The sequence below is a fragment of the Carcharhinus amblyrhynchos genome, chromosome 31 (genome assembly GCF_965287045.1).
Source record: "Carcharhinus amblyrhynchos chromosome 31, sCarAmb.v2.hapA, whole genome shotgun sequence".
NCBI lineage: Eukaryota > Metazoa > Chordata > Chondrichthyes > Carcharhiniformes > Carcharhinidae > Carcharhinus > Carcharhinus amblyrhynchos.
The window spans coordinates 11,387,917-11,407,347 of NC_137354.1; the positions used below are offsets into that span (position 1 = coordinate 11,387,917).

A 19,431-nucleotide genomic window follows, 5' to 3' on the forward strand; every position below is an offset into this window, starting at 1 on the left:
AGACTTGATGGGCTGAATGGCCTTCTTCTGCACTGTAGGGATTCTAGGAATTTTCAGCTAAACTTACAATTGCTCTGAAGTTTCTACAAGCGTTTGAATAATCTTTTCTAAGTTCTGTTGAAACAGCTGACCGCTTAAGAATGGGATTTCAGTGAGCTGATAAATGTGTGAAATTGAATCCAGTATCAAACCCTTTGAGTTGAGATGTTTAAAATGGAAAAGGTAAGCACTCCACCAAAACAAATGACTATCCAGTGAAAGCAATGTCACAAAGCTTAATGAACATTCTGCAACTGGTCAGAATAATGCAGAAAGCTCATTGAAAAGAATTAAGAGCGTTGCGAAATCATGTTTACTCTGGTCCCAATCTTTCCAACAATAGCTCCATCTTTAGGCTGATTTGCAATCCTTTTGTAACTGGCACAAGGCAGCTGGCTCCACTTCATTCCTGAGTATGTGTTTTTTTTGAAAATGGTGTTGTTGATATGCAGGCATATTTCACATGAACTCACACGCTGAGATGGGGAGACATGATGGCACAGTGGTTAGCACTACTATCTCACAGTGTTAGGGACTCAGGTTTGATTCCTGGCTTGGGTCACTGTCTGTGTGGTGTTTGCATTTTTTTTTGCGTGGGTTTCCTCTGGGTTCTCCAGTTTCCTCCCACAATCCCAAAGACATGCTGGTTAGGTGCATTGGTCGTGGTAAATTCTCCCTCAGTGTAGCTGAATAGGCACCAGAGTGTGGCAACAAGCGGACTTTCATAGTAGCTTCATTGCAGTGTTAATGTAAACCTATTTGTGACACTACGAAATAAACTTAAAAATGTAAAATTGTATCTATTCATGTTGCAAGCTTTACCTTGTTAAAACCAAATTGTGTATTGCTATACATTGCTCCTCTTAAATAATTTTTCTACAATCATAGAAACCTGACAGTGAAGAAGGAGGCCATTTGGCCCATCGAGTCTGCACCGACAATAATCTCACCCATGTCCTACTCCCACATATTTACCCTGCTAATCTCTTTAACCTATGCATCCCAGGACAGGGTCAATTTAGCGTGGCCAATGCACCTAACCCACATATCTTTGGGGTGTGGAAGGAAACTGGAGCACCCAGAAGAAACCCATGGCAGACAACATGCAAGCTCCATGCAGACAGCGACCCAAGCCAGGAATTGAACCCAGGCCCCTGGAGCTATGAGGCAGCAGTGCTAACCACTGTGCCACCCAAATCTTTTATAAAACAGGTGAAGTTAAAGGAGCAGAAACAGAACATGGAATATAGATTATCATTTATTTGCCACAGACCGAACAGTCATTGTAAATGTTTTGAGTTTGCGGATGTTGCGAGTCAAAAGCTTTAATGAATTTTCAATTGTTGTTATAAACTAACACTACATTCATTCTATCCTCTTGTTTGTACAGGGTACAATATATTTCTAAGGTAGACACAAATTGATATACAGATTGGGCCAATAGCTTCTCTTTGCACGTGAGTTCATGTTCCAATAATTGTTCTGTCAACTGTTGTATTATTTATTTATTTAACTTTTCCATCCATTTCAATGGGTTCCATTTTCTGCCCCGTAAGGAACGACCAGATTCCTCCTCTGTAGTTTGGGTTCCCCAGAGCGTAGACGAAGGCATTGGCCATGGGGGATGTCTTTGCAAGGATGGCAGGAAGCTGGCAAAACAAGGGTAAACAGAAAATCATGATGTGGAGACGTTGGTGTTGGACTGGGGTGGGCATGGTAAGAAGTCTCACAACACTAGGTTAAAGTCTAACAGGTTTATTTGGAATCACGAGCTTTCGGAGCGCTGCTCCTTCATCGGATGAGTGGCTCATACATGCACTCACCTGATGAAGGAGCAGCGCTCCAAAAGCTCATGATTCCAAATAAACCTGTTGGATTGTAACCTGGTGTTGTGAGACTTCTTACTGAGTATTATAGTGACACTCACTTTAAAAGTCCATTAAACTGAGTAATAGAAGCAGCAAATATCTAAAGACCTCACGTGAATTGACAGTCGCATATCCACACCGCCCTCCAAAATGAAACTAATGCATTTTCCAAATATAAAAACAGAGAATGTTCTGTAGGAGGGTCAATGAGACTCGAAACATTAACTCTGTTTCTCTCTCCACAGATGCTGCCAAGCCTGCTGAGTTTAAACAGCAATTTTTATTTCAGATTTCCAGCATCCGCAATATTTTGCTTCTATTTGAGCATTTTTCAGATTTCTTGCCAATTTTACCGCATCTCTGAACAAGCGGCTAATATCTCCTCCTGTTTGTCCGTAATCAGTACAACTGCAAAATGAACATTAAAATCAGACAAGCTGTTCTGGTTTATTGTGAACTAAGTTAGTTCCATTTGTGTAATGTGAGCCCCCTCCCACACCTCGTACACACACCCTTCTCAATCAGCCGCTCTGACTTACCATTCTGAGTTTTGGAGATAGGACGGCTACATTTTCAACGACCGCATACATGCACAACACACTATAAGGTCCCCAGCAAATGAGTAGGGTTTTAAAAGGCAGTCCAGTATTAAACTGAGTGGAAAGAAAATAAACAGAGTTAGAATGGTTCAAGTCATGCAATCATTATGTCACCACAAAGCTAAGTCACCAGGTCCCACTGCAATTTCTCTCTACTCTGTGTCTATGATATTCCCTAAACTCCCTACGCCTCTGCCACTTAGATAAGTAAATTACTCTTTAGTCCCTACCCTAACCAACTATCCTTGGCTGGCCCTACAGCACTTTTCATTGCTTTAGTTTGCCGGTGTTTTATCCTTTACCTAACCTTTGAGTGTATTGGTTCCTTACTGGATTATGGGTCTATGTTTGTTCCTCTCTAAATGCATTCATAATCCGGTCATACAGGTTGAAATTCTGTAATTCCTTCCAACACACACTGATGGCAGATGGTAAGAGCGGGAGAGATTCCTGGCAAGCCATGTGATGGAAAAGATGTTGGACTCTCCATCGTCATTTTCCATAGCTGCAGATTAATTACAACACTCAGGTAAAAGTGCTTGTTTCCACAGCAAGTTGGACTTCCTGAATGATCTGTGACCCACTGCCAGACCACTGTGTCATTAGCCATTTCCGAAAAGCAGACTCAAGGGAAATATTTAGGGGAACATCAAATTGTCAAAATCACACTGGGACCAAAGACAATATGCCAAGCTTCAAAATCCTCAAGTATCCCTGTTTCACCAACTTAATGTCAGCCTCAGGACTTGAGGGTGTTTTGACATCTTATGGGATCCTTCCATTTTACTCAATGTGTCACTCAGATTGCTTAATGGGATATAAAAGTTTCTGATACATGAATACAGGGATAGAGGGATACTGACCATGTAGAGGCAAAATATCTTTAGAAAGGCATCATGTGTCAGTGCAGGCTTGGTGGGCCAAAAGGCCTGTTCCTCCTGTTCCTGTGGTGTACTGTTCTTTATTTTTGTTGATAGAACATGGCATGTCTTCCAATAACTGGATCAAACATTGTTAGATCCACTGCTATTTGAGTCAGTCTCTTTTTGCCACTGTATAAATGGTAATCGGAATAGCCTTTTCCTGTCTTTCTTAGGTCTCTTAACTTCTGTTTGTTTGAGGAGATTCTTTTTGTTTTCACCATCCCTGTTCTGTAAATATTTTTTCATCTACTAGATGTAGAGAGGGAACTTTCAAGACTAGACACTCTAGGCCTCGCAAAGCAGAGAAAGGTGGTGTTAGCTTGTTACAGGCAGAAGATCCAGTTGTTTAATTCAACAGTTTCCTGAGATTAGGGAGGGTGAGAGGGGAGCCAGCTAACTTCGAAAGAACTCATGTGCAGGGTGGGCTCAGTTAGAGGATGGGGTGGCACAGTGGTGAGCACTGCTGCCTCACAATGCCAAGGACCCAGGTTTGATTCCCAGTTTGAGTCACGCCTGTGTGGAGTTTGCACGTTCTCCCCATGTCTGTGTGGGTTTCCTCCCACAGCCTGAAAGACGTGCTGGTTAGGGTGCATTGGCCATGCTAAATTCTCCCTCAGTGTACCCGAACAGGCGCCAGAGTGTGGCAACTGGGGGATTTTCACAGGAACTTCACTGCAGTGTGAATGTAAGCCTTACTTGTGACTAATAAATAAACTTTATTCTTTAGATCCTAGTGAGACAGGTAACACTCCTCAGAAGGGATTCCTTGACATGAGGCTCAAGCAACTAAGACATGCCTGAAGGAGGAAAGGAGTTTGACTCAGTCAGAAAGAGAGGGCCATGTAAGTTCTGGAACATTCCCATTCACAGACAAGGAGAGTGAAATCTGTCTGACAGGTGTGCAAAATGGACCAAAGCAAATGAACATTCTTTTGCCCAATTTCCGTTTCCATTTAAGTCGACATGAAAGACACTGAGCTGTTCGATTGAGTGATTATCTAATACTGTCACACTGACAGCCATGTATGAATTTAACCCAATTCACCAACTGTAACAATGTCAGACTCTGATCAGTGCAACCATTAACATTCAGTTTCTGTGAATGCTAATTTACAATCATACACTGAAGTACTGTTATAACCTTCCTCACTCATTTTGTTAAGTAACTCTCGCCATTAATAGCTAGCTATCCAATTTTAGTGCATTGCCAACGTCTGCCTGGTCGGGATTTTCCAGTCTTTCCCACTGGCGGATTTTCCAGTCCCACTGAAGGCAACACACCACTCCCCTCCCCCACACAGCCCAAGGAGGTGCAGTTAGGTGGAATGGCTATGTTAAATTACCTGTTAGTCTCAGTGGACTAGCAGGGTAAATATGTGGGGTTAAGGGGACAGGATGTCGGTGGGATTGTTGACGGTGCGGGCTGAATGGCCTCTTTCTGCGCCGTAGGGATTCTACAAACACATAAAATCATATTAAATCTGAAAGTGTGTTACTATGATAATGAAATAATCAAAGGATTTTCTATTGTGCTCTTAACAAGATAATGCAACTTTCTTTTACCTTGACTTGCCCAGTTTTCTTGAATTTACTTGCACAGGACTGGTAAGAGGTAATTAAGATGAAAAGTGGAAGGGCAAATTCAAAAATTGCCACCGGGATGAAGAATGAGACAAATTTCCTGGGAAAAGAAAATCAAGGAGTAAGCAATATTATACATCAGAATCTGATTCATGCTTTATAAAGTTGAATCACTGTGCCACTGTCCCAGGGTGGCACAGTGGTTAGCACTACTGTCTCAGCGCCAGGGACCCAGGTTCAATTCTGGCTTCTGGTCACTGTCTGTGTGGAGTTTGCGCATTCTCCCTGTGTTTGCGTGAGTTTTTTTCACATGCTCCGGTTTTCTGTCACAGTCCAAAGATGTGTGGGTTAGGTAGATTGGTCATGCTAGTGTTGTGGGGACAAGCTAAGGTAAATATGTGGAGTTATGGGGCAAGAGCCTGGGTGGGATTGTGGTCGATGCAGATTCGATGGGCCGAATCACCTCCTTCAACATTATAGAGACTCTATGAAGGAATAGTTTTGCCATATCTGCAGTTCGTATTATTCAGGCAAAAAGCAGAAAATACTGGATAAACTCAGCAGGTCTGACAACATCTGTGGAGAGCAAGAAACAGAACAAATGGTTTGAGTCCATATGAATCTTCTACATGACTAAAGACAGATAGAAAAGTGATGAATCATACAGTTGGAGAGGGAGGCGGGGCAGGATAGAAGATCAGGGTTAGGTCAGAACTAAGGAGAGGTTGGCAAAGGTGTCATGGACACAAGACAAAGAGAGTGTTAATGGTATCATTAAGGGGACTGAAGGAGCACTAATAGTGGCCTAAAGTTGAGCTTATAATGGCCTAACACTGAGACAATAGAATGTGTTAATAGTGAACAAGGGTCAGTGCTCTCCGAAAACAACATTAAAATAACAAGAGGTGATGATCTTCTGGGTGAGGGATGGGGTCATATTGGGGTAAGCCGAGGAAAGCCAAAAACATTTTTATTTCAATTTCCAGCATCCAGAATATTTTGCTTTTATGTGTATTATTCAGGCAACGGTAAACGCAAAATACTGCGGATGCTAGAATCTGAAGCAAAAGCAGAAAAATGCTGGAAAACCCCAGCAGGTCTGACAGCATCTGTGGACAGAGGATAGAGCCATCGTTTCGAGTCTAGGTGACCCTTCATCAGGGCAATGGACTTGGTTGTGAACTTTGAGCTTTAACCTGGTGTGAGTTCAGGAACTGTTCTCGAAGGCCACATGGGAGCATCTGCTGGTGGGGGTGGGGGGGTGTTGGTGCTCAGAAAGAACAGGAGACTCCTTATTTAAACTGGATGTTTCCAAAGATACCTGATAATCAGGAATTTAGCACGAGTGTTTCTAATCCCCATGGCAGTAAACTGATAACGCAGGCCAGGAATCAGGCTTAACCTGGAATGGTAATCTCATGCTGGTTCAGTTTGATGCCTCAAATCCAACATAGCGTCAAGCCTGGTTGATTATGTTCTCCTGGAGACTGTTGGACATCCCTCCAGCCACCCTGATGTTTGATCAACCTACTCTTCCTTTGAGAACAGTGATTATCCACTTGCTGCTCAAAGGATTTAAATTTGTAAATCCTCCAAGCGTTCTCTTCCTCTCTACTATAATTGCTTTAATAAAGTGCATCTAATGTAGAAAGAGAGATTCTCAGGAGCTTCTCAGATGGAAAATGGTAGTCAAGCCAGCGAAGAAAAAGCTAGATGAACAACACCTCTACTTTCTCAGGAGACTAAGGAAATTTGGCATGTCTGCTACAACTCACCAACTTTTACAGATGCACCATAGAAAGCATTCTATTCTGTTCTAATGATAATGGGGTGATCAAACGTTGCAAAACTGTAAACATTCACATTATCCAATTGCACCAATAGGTTAATAGAGCCTGCATTACTAGGATGGTACCGGGACTTGATGGTTTGAGTTATAAGGAGAGGCTGGATAGACTAGGACTTTTTTCTCTGGAACATAGGAGGCTGAGGTCTATAAAATAATGAGGGGTACAGATCAGCTAGATAGTCAATATCTTTTCCCAAAAGTAGGGGAGTCTAAATCCAGAGGGCGTGGATTTAAGGTGAGAGGGGAGAGATACAAAAGTGTCCAGAGGGGCAATTTTTTCACACAGATAGTGGTGAGTGTCTGGAACAAGCTGCCAGAGGTCGTAGTAGAGGTGGGTACAATTTTGTCTTTTAAATAGTGTTTAGACAGTTACATGGGTAAGATGGGTATAGAGGGATATGGGCCAAATGCAGGCAATTGGACTAGCTTAGGGTTAAAAAAAAGCGGCATGGACAAGTTGGGCCAAAGGGCCTGTTTCCATGCTGTAAAGCTCAGTGACTCTATGACTCATTCAGAGAACGTCACTGAACTACACATCATAATGGCATCAGTATTATAATAAAGCAATTGCACCGAGGACTTCCCATTTACACATTTAGACAGTGCCCTCAGCCCAAAGCAGGTGATATATTGAGGTTATGAGAACCAGTTAGCAGGCACCAGCAGCTATTCAAAGGCCACTGGTTACATTTAACGCCATGCCTTCTTTTAGATTATTCGGGAGAAAGAAAGCTGAATTTAGTGCAGACATTGGAAACCATCACGCAGGGTGTCCCACAATGGCACAGTGGTTAGCACGGCTGCTTCACAGCGCCAGGAATCAGGGTTCGATTCTGGCCTTGAGGAACTGTATGGAGTTTGCACGTTTTCTGTTCAGGTTTCCTCCGGGTGCCCAGCTTTCCTCCCACACTCCAAAGACATGCAGGTTAGGTGGATCAGCCGTGCTAAACTGCTCCTTATTATCCTGGGATGTATAGGTAGGGGTAAACGGGATAAATGTGTAGGGTTATGGAGATAGGGCTTGGGTAAAATGCTCCCTTGAAGAATCATTGCAGATTCAAAGTTAAAGTTTATTTATTAGTCACAAGTATGCTCACATTTACACCTCAATGAAGTCACTGTGAAAATCTTCCAGTCGCCACACTCTGGCACCTGTTCGGGTACACTGAGGGAGAATTTAGCATGACCAATGACACCTAACCAGCACATCTTTTGGACTGTGAGAGGAAACCAGAGCACCCGGAGAAAACCCAAGCAGACATGGGGAGAATGTGCAAACTCCGCACAGACAGTGACCCAAGCTGGGAATTGAACCCGGGTCCCTGGCACTGTAGTGCTAACTACTCGATGGGCATAATGGCCTTCTTCTGTAGGGATTCTACGATATTAGAGTATATTCCATGATATGATGTGGAGATGCCAGCATTGGATTGAGGTGGGCACAGTAAGAAGTCTCACACTCCAACCATTCTTCACATTCCAATCTGTAATTATTTCAATTGTGTCATTGTCTATATGTGCCGTGTTTGTGAACCTACCTCCATTCACCTGAGGAAGGAGCAGCGCTCCGAAAGCTCGTGATTCCAAATAAACCTGTGGGACTTTAACCTGGTGTTGTGAAACTTCTTACTATTCTATGACAGGTAGGAATACTGCCTGTCCTGAGAAAGGACCACCAACAAACCTAAGTTGTATAAACGTTGTCTCTCTTCAAGCACCTACTTCAAGTTTCTGAGCATCTGGAAGCTGGTGGGATTTTCCTGAAAGTTATGTTTGTGAAATTTGATAACCATAATGAATCTGGTACTTTCTGTGTAGCGCTTCTCAGTGCAATACACATCAGCATCACAAAGTGGCGTCTGGTGTTTAAAGTGCTACTGTCCTTCAGGCATTTGTAATTGCATTAATAGTCCAGTAGGTTGTGCTGATGAGAGGCTAAAGTCACATCTCAAAGAAAGAGATCAGCTGGTGTACTGGAGAGGGGTGGTGGGGGGCTGCAGGTGGTGGGGGTGCGGAGACTATAGTGGTCTTAATGATTTCAGTTTCAGGGTACCACGCTGCCAAGGTTATGCTATACAGTTGTTAAGTTACTAGACCAGCAATCCAGAGCAAAATAGTGTGGTGTAGATGCTGTAAATCTGAAATCCAAACAGAAAATGTTATTTACAGAACAGAAATGTTATTTACAGAATTTTCGGTTGTTATTCATAGAATCCCTACAGTGCAGAAAGAGACTGTTCGGCCCATCAAGTCTACACAATCCCACCCAGGCTCTGTAATCCCACATGTTTACCCTACTAATCACCCTGACACTGGTACAATTTAGCATGGCCAATCCACCTAACCCCACGCATCTTTGGGAGGAAACCAGAGCACCTGGAGGAAATCCATGCAGACATGGGGAGAACATGCAAACAGTGACCCAAGGCTGGGAATTGAACCCAGGATCCTGTTGCTGTGAAGCAGCAGTGCTAACCACTGTGCCACCCCAGCAACATAGAGGCCAGTATTAAATAGTTCCAAGAAAATGAGTTAAATTTCACCATAGTCTTCTGAGACTTTCCGTTCACTTCAAAAAAAAACTTGGGGTAAAAAGATGATGCTAGCAAAAATGGCCCTGAAACTGTTCTGTCATTAAAAAGAAACAAACTAGTTTATTAATGTCCTTTAAGGATGAAATCCCAGGAGAAGTTTTACCAGCATCAGTGTCAAATGGGGGTCAGAGGCCGGCGATGTGCGGGGAACAGTCACTTATTTGTGATTTGCCCCAATTGGCCAATTAATGGTGAGAGGGCGGGCTTACCATCTAATTAAGGGTATTTGAAGGTGTAGGGTCAATAGGAGGCGCAGTAGGGTTCCTTTTCAGGTAAGGAAGATAGAGGCAACCGCATCGAAACATAGGAAATTAGAAGCTAGAGTAGGCCATTCAGCCCTTCGAACCTGCTCCGCCATTCATTTTGATCACGGCTGATCATCAAATTCAATATCCTGATCCCACCTTCTCCTCCCCCCCCCCAACCATTTCCCTTGACCCCTTTAGCCCCAAGAGCTAGACCGAATTTCTTCCTGAAATTGCACAATGCTTTGGTCTCAAGGTGGACTTACCTGCTGTCCAACTTTTGTTAACTTTAAAATGAAAAAGCCCCTTTAGCAGCCAGGAAGCCGTAGTTTAGGGGCAGCCCTTTCACAGGGCAGCCAGCAGCAGCAATCAGACGGGCAGGCGAGGATGGGAGGGGTCTCAAAGCCAGTCTGGAGCCCTTGCCCATGGACCACCATGGGGACAACACCTCTACCCAGCTGACCTGTTCCCCGATACCCCCGGGGAACCTGGAGGCCAACTGGAAGACTATCAGACTTAAAGGGCCTTTCTGAAGAGACCTAACTGGCTACCTCCCAGTTGTGGATGGTTAACCCTACCATTCCCCACCCTGCATCCAGATAAATGGTTCTTGGGCAAGAATGGTGCCAGCTGGTGGCATGAAATCTGTACCTGCTCCCTTCCATGTTTCCTCCAATAAACTCCGAAAACTCCCAGTCTTCTTACCTGATGTGGCTTCTGGAGTTGATTCCAGAGTTGAGTGTGTTGGCTTATGAGGAGACACTGAGTAGAATGGGGCTACATTCATTGGCATTCAGAAGAATGAGGCGAGATCTTGTAGAAACATATAAGATCATGAAGGGAATAGATAAGATAGAAGCGGGGAAGCTGTTTCCACTGGCAGGTGAAATAGAACTAGGGGAAATGGCCTCAGAATAAGGGGAAGCAGACTTAGGACTGAGATGAGAGGGAATGTCTTCTCAAAAAGGGTTGTGAGTCTGTGGAATTCTCTGCCCAGTGAAGCAGTTGAGGCTACCTTATTGAATGTTTTTAAGGCAAGGAGAGATAAATTTTTGAACAGCAAAGGAATTAAGGGTTATGGTGAGCGGACGGGTAAGTGGAACTGAGTCCATGAAAAGATCAGCCATGATCTTATTGAATGGCAGAGCAGGCTCGAGGGGCCAGATGGCCTACTCCTGCTCCTAGTGCTTAGGTTCTTATGTTCAATGTGACTCCCATTCCGTGCCATGTGGTTGATACCTGCTCCCCGAAGTTGTGTAGCAAACCCAATTCTACCAAGCTACCACATAGAAGACAGCTCACCACAACCTTCCTAGAGCAGCTAGGGTTTACCAATAAATGCTGGCCTTGCCAGCCAGGCCCACACATCCTGAGAATGAAATGCATTTTTGAAAAATTCACGTACGCACCTGTCACCTTTGGAGTAATCCAAAGTACAGCAAGTTCTCAATGGCTCGTAGTCATAATCGCCCCATCCCAATAGTGGCATCACAGCCCAGAATGCAGCAAACCCCCAGATAATTGCTAGAACAGCTGCAATGCTCCTCCATTGCAGTCTTGACCCTGTAATACAGTTTTATTACATGGATGTCAATGTGCAGATCAATGGTCCATTGCCTTCATTGAGAGAACATTTAAATTAAACCAACTCATACCATTGAGATCAACAATTAGAATTTTAGTGATTAATTTATAAAATATGTCAATGTTTAATATCAAAACTTGCTCAATTATCAGGCCATTGGCCAACAATGGTTATGTGATGATACTGTGTCTTTAAGGAATGTATTTATCATTTTTTTGTGCAGGGTCTGTTGTAGCAGTTTGTTTTTATTATCAGGGCTGTTCTGTACATAAGCAGCATCTTCTATTGCTCCTGGGACAGCATTAGTGATCTTAATTGCTACCTTGTTCATCTGGACTGATGCTGTTCTGTTGTTATTGTGTGTTTTCCCCTGGGATATTGCAGAGTAGGGCGATTAGGCTGATTGAAGGTAAGGTCACATGACTAGGTACAGCTAGGCTTTCACAAAAAATTCAAGGCAGTCTACTTTTGGGATCTTTAGAGAGAAGTCACTTTCTCTGTATCTCTCATTCCATCTGATAGGTTTTTGATAGGCAAGGGGATTAAGGGTAATGGGGAGAGGGCGGGAATGTGGAACTGAGACACGACAGATCAGCCATGATCTTATTGAATGGCGGGGCAGGTTCGAGGGGCTAGATGGCCTACTCCTGCTCCTATTTCTTATGTTTCTTATGTTTCTGAGGTCTGGAGACTGGAATCTAGTAAGAAATAAATCTCTTTCTCTGAGATTCTATTCTCTGGGGTTGGAGCTTTCTCTGGAAGCTGATGCATGGGAACTAGAAGACAGGTGTCTGTCTGGATCATTCTCCAGAAGTGTCACAAGGCTGTAAATCTGGTTTCTTGTAAGCATATCCGTTGTTTGTTCCAACAGGTTCTAAAGAAGGGATTTACATTTAGGGGGAATACTGTTAAATTGGAATTACAGAGATAGCTAGCTGTTAAAAATTATATTTTGTCATGTTTAAGTCTTTTATTTGATTAAAGTTATGCTAATTCTTTTTGTCATATAGTTTGATAAAAGCTTGCTAGTAGATCTCTTGATCAAGTGAAACACCTTATGTCAAAATCAAATGTAAAAGTTAGAGTCGAGATAAACCTCATAAAATACCTTGGCATTCCTGATCTGGTCTTTAACAGTCATAATTAAGATGCATAAAGATAAAGTATCAACAAAGAACAAAGAAACTTATAGCACAGGAACAGGTCCTTAGACCTTCCAAGCCTGCACCAACCATGCTGCCTGACTGAACTAAAACCCCCTACTCTTCCAGAGACCATATCCCTCCATTCCCATCCTATTCATGTATTTGTCAAGACGCCCCTTAAAACTCACTATTGTATCTGCTTCCACTATCTCTCCCGGCAGTAGGTTCCAGGTATTCACTGGCTTTGTACATCTCCTTTAAATCTTGCCCCTCGCACCTTAAACCTATACCCCCTAGTAATTGACTCTTCAACCCTGGGAAAAAGTTTCTGACTATCCACTCTGTCCAAGCCCCTCATAATCTTGTAGATTTCTATCAGGTCGCCCCTTAACCTCCATCATTCCAGTGTGAACAAATCAAGTTTCTCCAACCTCTCCTCATAGCTAATGCCCTTCATACCAGGCAACATCCTGGTAAATCTTTTCTGTACCCTCTCCAAAGCCCCCACGTCTTTCTGGTAGTGTGGCGACCAGAATTGAACACTATATTTCAAGTGCGGCCTAACTAAGATCCTATAAAGCTGCAACATTGCTTGCCAAATTTTTAAAATCAATGCCCTGACCAATGAAGGCAAGCATGCCATATACCTTCTTGATTACCTTCTCCACCTGCGTTGCCATTTTCAATTACTTGTATACCTGTACACCCAGATCCCTCTGCCTGTCAGTACTTTTAAGGGTTCTGCCATTTACTGTATATTTCCTATCTGTATTAGACCTTCCAAAATGATATCAATGGCTCAGTGATTTTAATCACCTATTCACTGAATGATAAACCAAAATGGGCCAAAGTTTGATCCATGATAGATTAGGCTAGGGGAATTTAGCCAGGATTCCTACCCCTTTTTCTATCAAAAGTGCAGATATGGACCATTTCAGGGTTGCCCCAATGTCTTGCTTGTAGTTAAGCTGCTTGTGACGGCTATACAGTTATGGTTCACTGGGGAGTGGTGGCCACACTGTGAGCTAGGGAATTATAGTCTAGCAATGAATCCTCATCCTCGGGTTCAAGGAGGAGAATGGCAGCAATTTAAAAATGAAATCAGCTTTAGTGCTCAGCTGAGTCCAAGAAAGGGATTATTTTCTACAGCTCCTTACATAACAGAACAGCGTTCCAACTGTTAGAAATCACGTTGCTGGCAATGTTTTGTTAGGAGAGAAACCAAAATAAGTAGAAGCTCCAACTGCTTGGCAAAAATAAACCAGCTGATTACGTGAACAAAGATCAGTTTAACAACGTACTGAGGTCAGTCTTTCACTAATCCTTAATTTGCTTACAAAGGCTGAATTCTAATGAGACTCGGAGACTGCCCCTTTGAAGATGATCTGGACGCAACAGCAACAGGCTTCAAGTGGATTTGCAATTTTTTGTTCTGCCTTCACATTTTTTTTCACATCTCTGACGTTCGGATAAACAAACTTGTGTGTTCCCCAGGTTCAGCGTGGCAAATCAGGCTGTGAAGGCAAGCCATCGCCGGCAAATGTTTTAACAATGTTTTCCTTGCAATTTAAGGCAATTTCTTAACCTAGAGCTCCTGACAAAACACAATGCCTACTTTTTTTTTGTAAGTCTCAAATTTCCTGCACTCCTCCCCCTCAGATTTATTTAGGAAAACGCAAACTGAGAATAAGATAGAATCAAACGTGCACACATGCTTTGTCAACACGCAATTTAATCTGTGTTAATGGCGTCAAAGAATTAGTTTGAAATGACTTACTGCTGCAGCTGACGTGATACCTGTCCCAGGCAATGGCTGCACATGCATTAATGCTAGCCAGGGACGCTAGGAATCCTTGGAAACCATGGGTCTGGCAACCTTCAGATCCATAAGGCCAGTACCTAGGAGGGAAGCAGGCAAGAGATATATAAAGGGAGACAAAAATTAAATATCCTAAAAATGCAATGCTCGTTAATAAAGCGGCACAGCGGTTAGCACTGCTGTCTCACAGCACCAGGGACCAGGGTTCAATTTCCAGCTTGGGTCACTGTCCACGGGGAGTCTGCATGTTCTCCATGTGTCTGCGTGGGTTTCCTCCAGGTGCTCTGGTTTCATCCCACAGTCCAAAAGACATGCTGGTCAGGTGCTTTGGCCATGCTAAATTCTCCCGGCGTGTGGCGACTAGGGGATTTTCACAGTAACATCGTTGCGGTGTTAATGTAAGCCTACTTGTGACACTAATTAAAATAAACATCATAACCTTTAAATTCAGGGGAAACATCTTTATCCAGGGAATGGATATAATGTGGAGCATGCCACCAATAACATAGATGCATTTAAGAGGGCATGGGAAGGGGAAAGGAATAGAACATTATGTGGAGTGGTTGGGCTGAAGTACAGTTGGGAGAAAGCTGGTGTGGAATAACACTGATACAGCCCAGGAACCTATTTCTGTGATGTACACCCTTCAGAATCCCACCCCCAAACCAAACTGAATGATCGATTTGCACATCTACCTCAGAAAGCTTGAGAAAGCAGCTACAAATGCGTTCAGGCAGATCCCAGAATCAGACACAGCCAAGCTGACTACGAGGAGATTACTTGGTGTCCGGAGTTCTTTTATCTTGCAAAAGGACAAAATTGTTACGGCGTTGAAGAGCAGTCCTAGAAGAGCTGTGAGATAGAGATCAGAGAGATCTGACAGTGAGCTCAAGTGGCAAAAACACAAGTTCCTCTTATTCATTTGGATTGGATCACTCAAATGTCACGCTGCTTTCTTTGGCAAAGCAGAATCTAATTCAGACAATACCATGAGTTAAGTGCGTCTTTAAACTTAATTGAAACCTGAAGAACTTCTCTCTACACACAAGCAGTTTGTAAAATACCCATGTAATGGTGAAACAGACGGAAAAGTTTAGTTCATTGTCAAACTGGCTCTTACACTTACAACGCAATCAACCAAAAAACTGATCCAAACCTTACAGTATTTGACCAAATGCGCATTGTGTGTAGCTAAAATATACTTACCGCCAGGCATACACATTCAAAATTCCCATTGGCGACATGGGATTGTCTTGGCTGTGTACAACTTGGTGCTAAAACAAAATTTGTGGAAGAGTAACAGCTTTTCTCCTGCTAAACATGCAGTCACACATTAGACATACACAGATTGCACCGGCTTCCATAACCCTACTTGTTCACATGCTCGCATGAACATTAGTACGCTAAGGCACATGGATATTCAGGCACATTGCACTGTCACTGTTCATAAATAATGGCAGGAATTGAAGACAGAAGCAATTGATCAAACGTATATTAACATATGTCACTTTCACTGCCTTCTGTGAAACCAGACAATCGGGAATAAACTTACCTTCCACTAACAGAGCATTGCCCAGTGCAAAAACCTCCAGCTCAGTGAATCCCTCGATAAGTGGTTTCTTAGCTACCATCCTCACACTCTGGGTCCGGCAAGAACCTGACTTATTCCCTAGAAGCACAGCTTAGCAAAAACACAGCCGCTTCTGGAGAGGCATTAGTCTGGCTCGGATACACGCCGGTTGTTTTTGTAAATTCTGGGAGAGAGGGGAGGGCGGAGGGAAGGTTTAGCAACCTTGAACAGTGTCTCATGACTGCGAGAGTACAGAAGCCTACTAAGTTGTTTGTGCAAACCTTGCAAGGCATTCATTAAATCACAACAAAGTCTTTGTGCAGGAGCCGTAATTCAGAGCTGTGTTGAGGACTGCAGTCAGCAGCTTACATTCCCATTTAGATGCAACACTGCTTTTATTCCCAGTTCTTAAGCAACAATCTCTGATGTTTGCAAATAATCTTGCCTAATGACAAATATCAAAAGCATGTTTATATAAAGGATACGCTTGAATGATTACTGTCGCATCACTGGATTGAGATACAATTAGTTTTTCTCCTGTATATATTATCAACAGAGACATAATCATAGAGTCATAGAAGTTTACAGCATGGAAATAGGATCTTCGGCCCAACTTGTCCATGCTGCCCCTTTTTTTAACCATTAAGCCAGTCCCAGTTGCGTGCATTTGGCCCATATCCCTCTATACCCATCTTACCCATGTAACTGTCCAAACACTTTTTTGAAAGACAATTGTACCTGTCTCTACTACTACATCTGGCAGCTTGTTCCAGCCACTCACCACCCTCTGTGTAAAAAAATTGTCCCCCTAGACCCTTTTGTACCCTCTTACCTTAAACCTATGCCCTCTAGTTTTAGCTTCCCCTACCTTTGGAATAGGATATTGACTATCTAGCTGATCTATCCCGCTCATTATTTTATAGACCTCTATAAGATCAACCCTATGTCTCTTATGCTCCAGGGAGAAAAGTCTCAATCTATCCAGCCTCTCCTTATAATTCAAACCATCAAGTCCCGGTAGCATCCTAGTAAATCTTTTCCACACGCTTTCTAGTTTAATAATATCCTTTCTATAATAGGGTAACCAGAATTGCACACAGTATTCCAAGTGTGGCCTTACCAAAGTCTTGTACAACTTCAACAAGACGTCCCAACTCCTGTATTCAATGTTCTGACCGATGAACAGTGCGAAGTCTCACAACACCAGGTTAAAGTCCAACAGATTTATTTGGCAGCACAGACTTTCAGAGCACTGCCCCTTCATCAGGTGAGTGAGGACTCCTGTTCACAAACAGGGCATATACAGACACAAACTCAATCTGCAAGATAATGTTTGGAATGCGAGTCTTTACAGATAATCAAGTCTTAAAAGTACAGACAATGTGAGTGGAGAGAGGATTAAACACAGGTTAAAGAGATGTGTATTGTCTCCAGCCAGGATAGTTAGTGAGATTTTTCAAGCCCAGGCAAGTCATGGGGGTTACAGAAAGTAACATCCTGGTTGACGCCATCATCATGTGTGCGGAACATCACTATCAGTTTCTGCTCAGTGATTCTGCATTGACGTGTGTCATGAAGGCCGCCTTGGAGAACGTTTACCTGAAGATCAGAGGCTGAATGCCCATGACTGCTGAAGTATTCCCCAACAGGAAGGGAACAATCCTGCCTGGTGATTGTTGAGCGGTGTTCATTCATTCATTATCGTAGCGTCTGCATGGTCTCCCCAGTGTGCCATATCTCAGGACATCCTTTTCTAGACTCGTATTCCAGCCATTATCCTGTAAATAGACTTTGTGTCTATATATGCCCAGTTTGTGAACACAAGTCCTCACTCACCTGATGAAGGAGCTGTGCTCCGAAAGCTTGTGCTGCCAAATAGACCTGTTGGACTTTAACCTGATGTTGTGAGACTTCTTACTGTGCTTGTCCCAGTCTAATGCCGGCATCTCTGCATCATAGCTGACCAACGAAACCAAGCATGCCAAATGCCTTCTTCATCACTCTATCCGCCTGTGACTCCACTTTTAAGAAGCAATGAACCTGTATCCCTAGATCCCTTTGTTCTAAAACTCTCCTACCATTAACTGAGTAGCTCCTACCCTGGTTCGATCTACCAAAATGCATCACCTGGCATTTATCTAAATGAAACTCCATCTGCTATTTGTCAACTCACTGGCCCAATTAAGCAGTTGATTGCAATCCTAGATAACCTTCTTCACTGTGCACTATGCCACTAATCTTGGTGTCATCTCCAAGGTTACTAACCATGCTTCCTAAATTCTCATCCAAATCATTAATATAAATGACAAGTAACAGTGGACCCAGCACCAATCCCTGAGGCACACCGCTGGTCACAACGTTGACACTTGGTGAAGGAGGTGGTTGGACTTTGTGCTCACTGCTTATTTAAAGATTTTCGCAAAATGCAAGATTGCACGACACTCTCATTAATATTTGTGGTTTACTGTAAGACTCCTTTTTCAGATTTTGCACTAATGCATCATTTTTTGGGAGCTGGGACCCCCCATGGAAGATATGGTCCCAGACCATTGCTGCTAACTATCTGGGAGCTAAGGCCCATGCTGTCACATACTGGGGTAAAGTTTCAGCATCATTACACAATGTCCCAGGAGGCAACTGCAGTGAGGAAAAGACCTTCATCGAACTTCTTCTGGAGTGGCAGCCTCCAGGTTTGTCAGACAAACTATCCACTCCAGACACAGTCCAATACCCACTCCATCCTGTCAAGAAGTGCCAGATTAGAGGCTGAAAGCACTGGGGTGAGCCAGCCTCCCATCCATTGACTCTGTCTACACTTCCTGCTGCCTCGGAAAAGCAGCCAGCATGATCAAGGATCCCACGCACTCCAGACATTCTCTCTTCCACCTTCTTCCATTGGATAAAAGATACAAAAGTCCAAGACTTTGAATGGACTCAAGAACAGCTTCTTCCCTGCTGCCATCAGACTTTTGAATGGGCCTACCACATATTAAGCTAATCATAGAATCATACAATGCAGAAGGAGGCCATTCAGCCCATCAAGTCTGCACTGACCACAGTCCCACCCAGGTCCAATCCCCATAACTTCATACATTTTCCCTCCTTAGCCTCCCTGGCACTAAGGGGCAATCCAATTAACCCACACATTTTTGGACTGTGGAAGGAAACCGGAGCACCCACAGGAAACCTACACATCCATGGAGAGAATGTGCAAACTCCACACAGACAGTGACCCAAGCAGGGAATCGAACCCAGGTCCCTGGTGCTGTGAGGCAGCAGTGCTACCAATAATCTTTCTCTACACCCTACCTATGACTGTAACACTATATCCTGCACCTTCTCCTTTCCTTCTCCCTTTTTTAATCTAGAAACAGGATGTTTTTGGCTGTATAGCGTGCAAGAAACAACACTTTCCACTATGTCCCAAAATATGTGACAATAATAAATCAAATCAAATCAAAAATCACAGCCTTTTGCTTACAGGCAAGCACAGAACCAAGGCTGACACCTCAGTCTCAGGTGGCTATCTCCCTCAAAAATGGGAGGCGATAGCCTAGTGGTGTTATCGCTAGAATGTTAATCCAGAAACTCAGCTAATGTTCTGGGGACCTGTG

The 19,431-nt window shown here is 43.3% G+C and overlaps 1 protein-coding gene across 1 annotated transcript; it reads right to left on the reverse strand.

Annotated features, from left to right (window-relative positions):
• Positions 1–1,279: 1,279 nt before the first annotated feature.
• rgra (retinal G protein coupled receptor a) lies at positions 1,280–16,027 on the reverse strand. Its single transcript, XM_080215687.1, has 7 exons — positions 15,800–16,027; positions 14,943–15,099; positions 14,206–14,327; positions 11,108–11,261; positions 4,993–5,110; positions 2,447–2,560; positions 1,280–1,688 (listed from the first exon to the last, which is right to left on the reverse strand). Exons 1-7 carry the CDS (start codon positions 15,876–15,878, stop codon positions 1,545–1,547), a joined length of 888 nt encoding a protein of 295 aa, XP_080071813.1. The 5' UTR covers positions 15,879–16,027; the 3' UTR covers positions 1,280–1,544.
• Between the last annotated feature and the right edge of the window lie 3,404 nt (positions 16,028–19,431).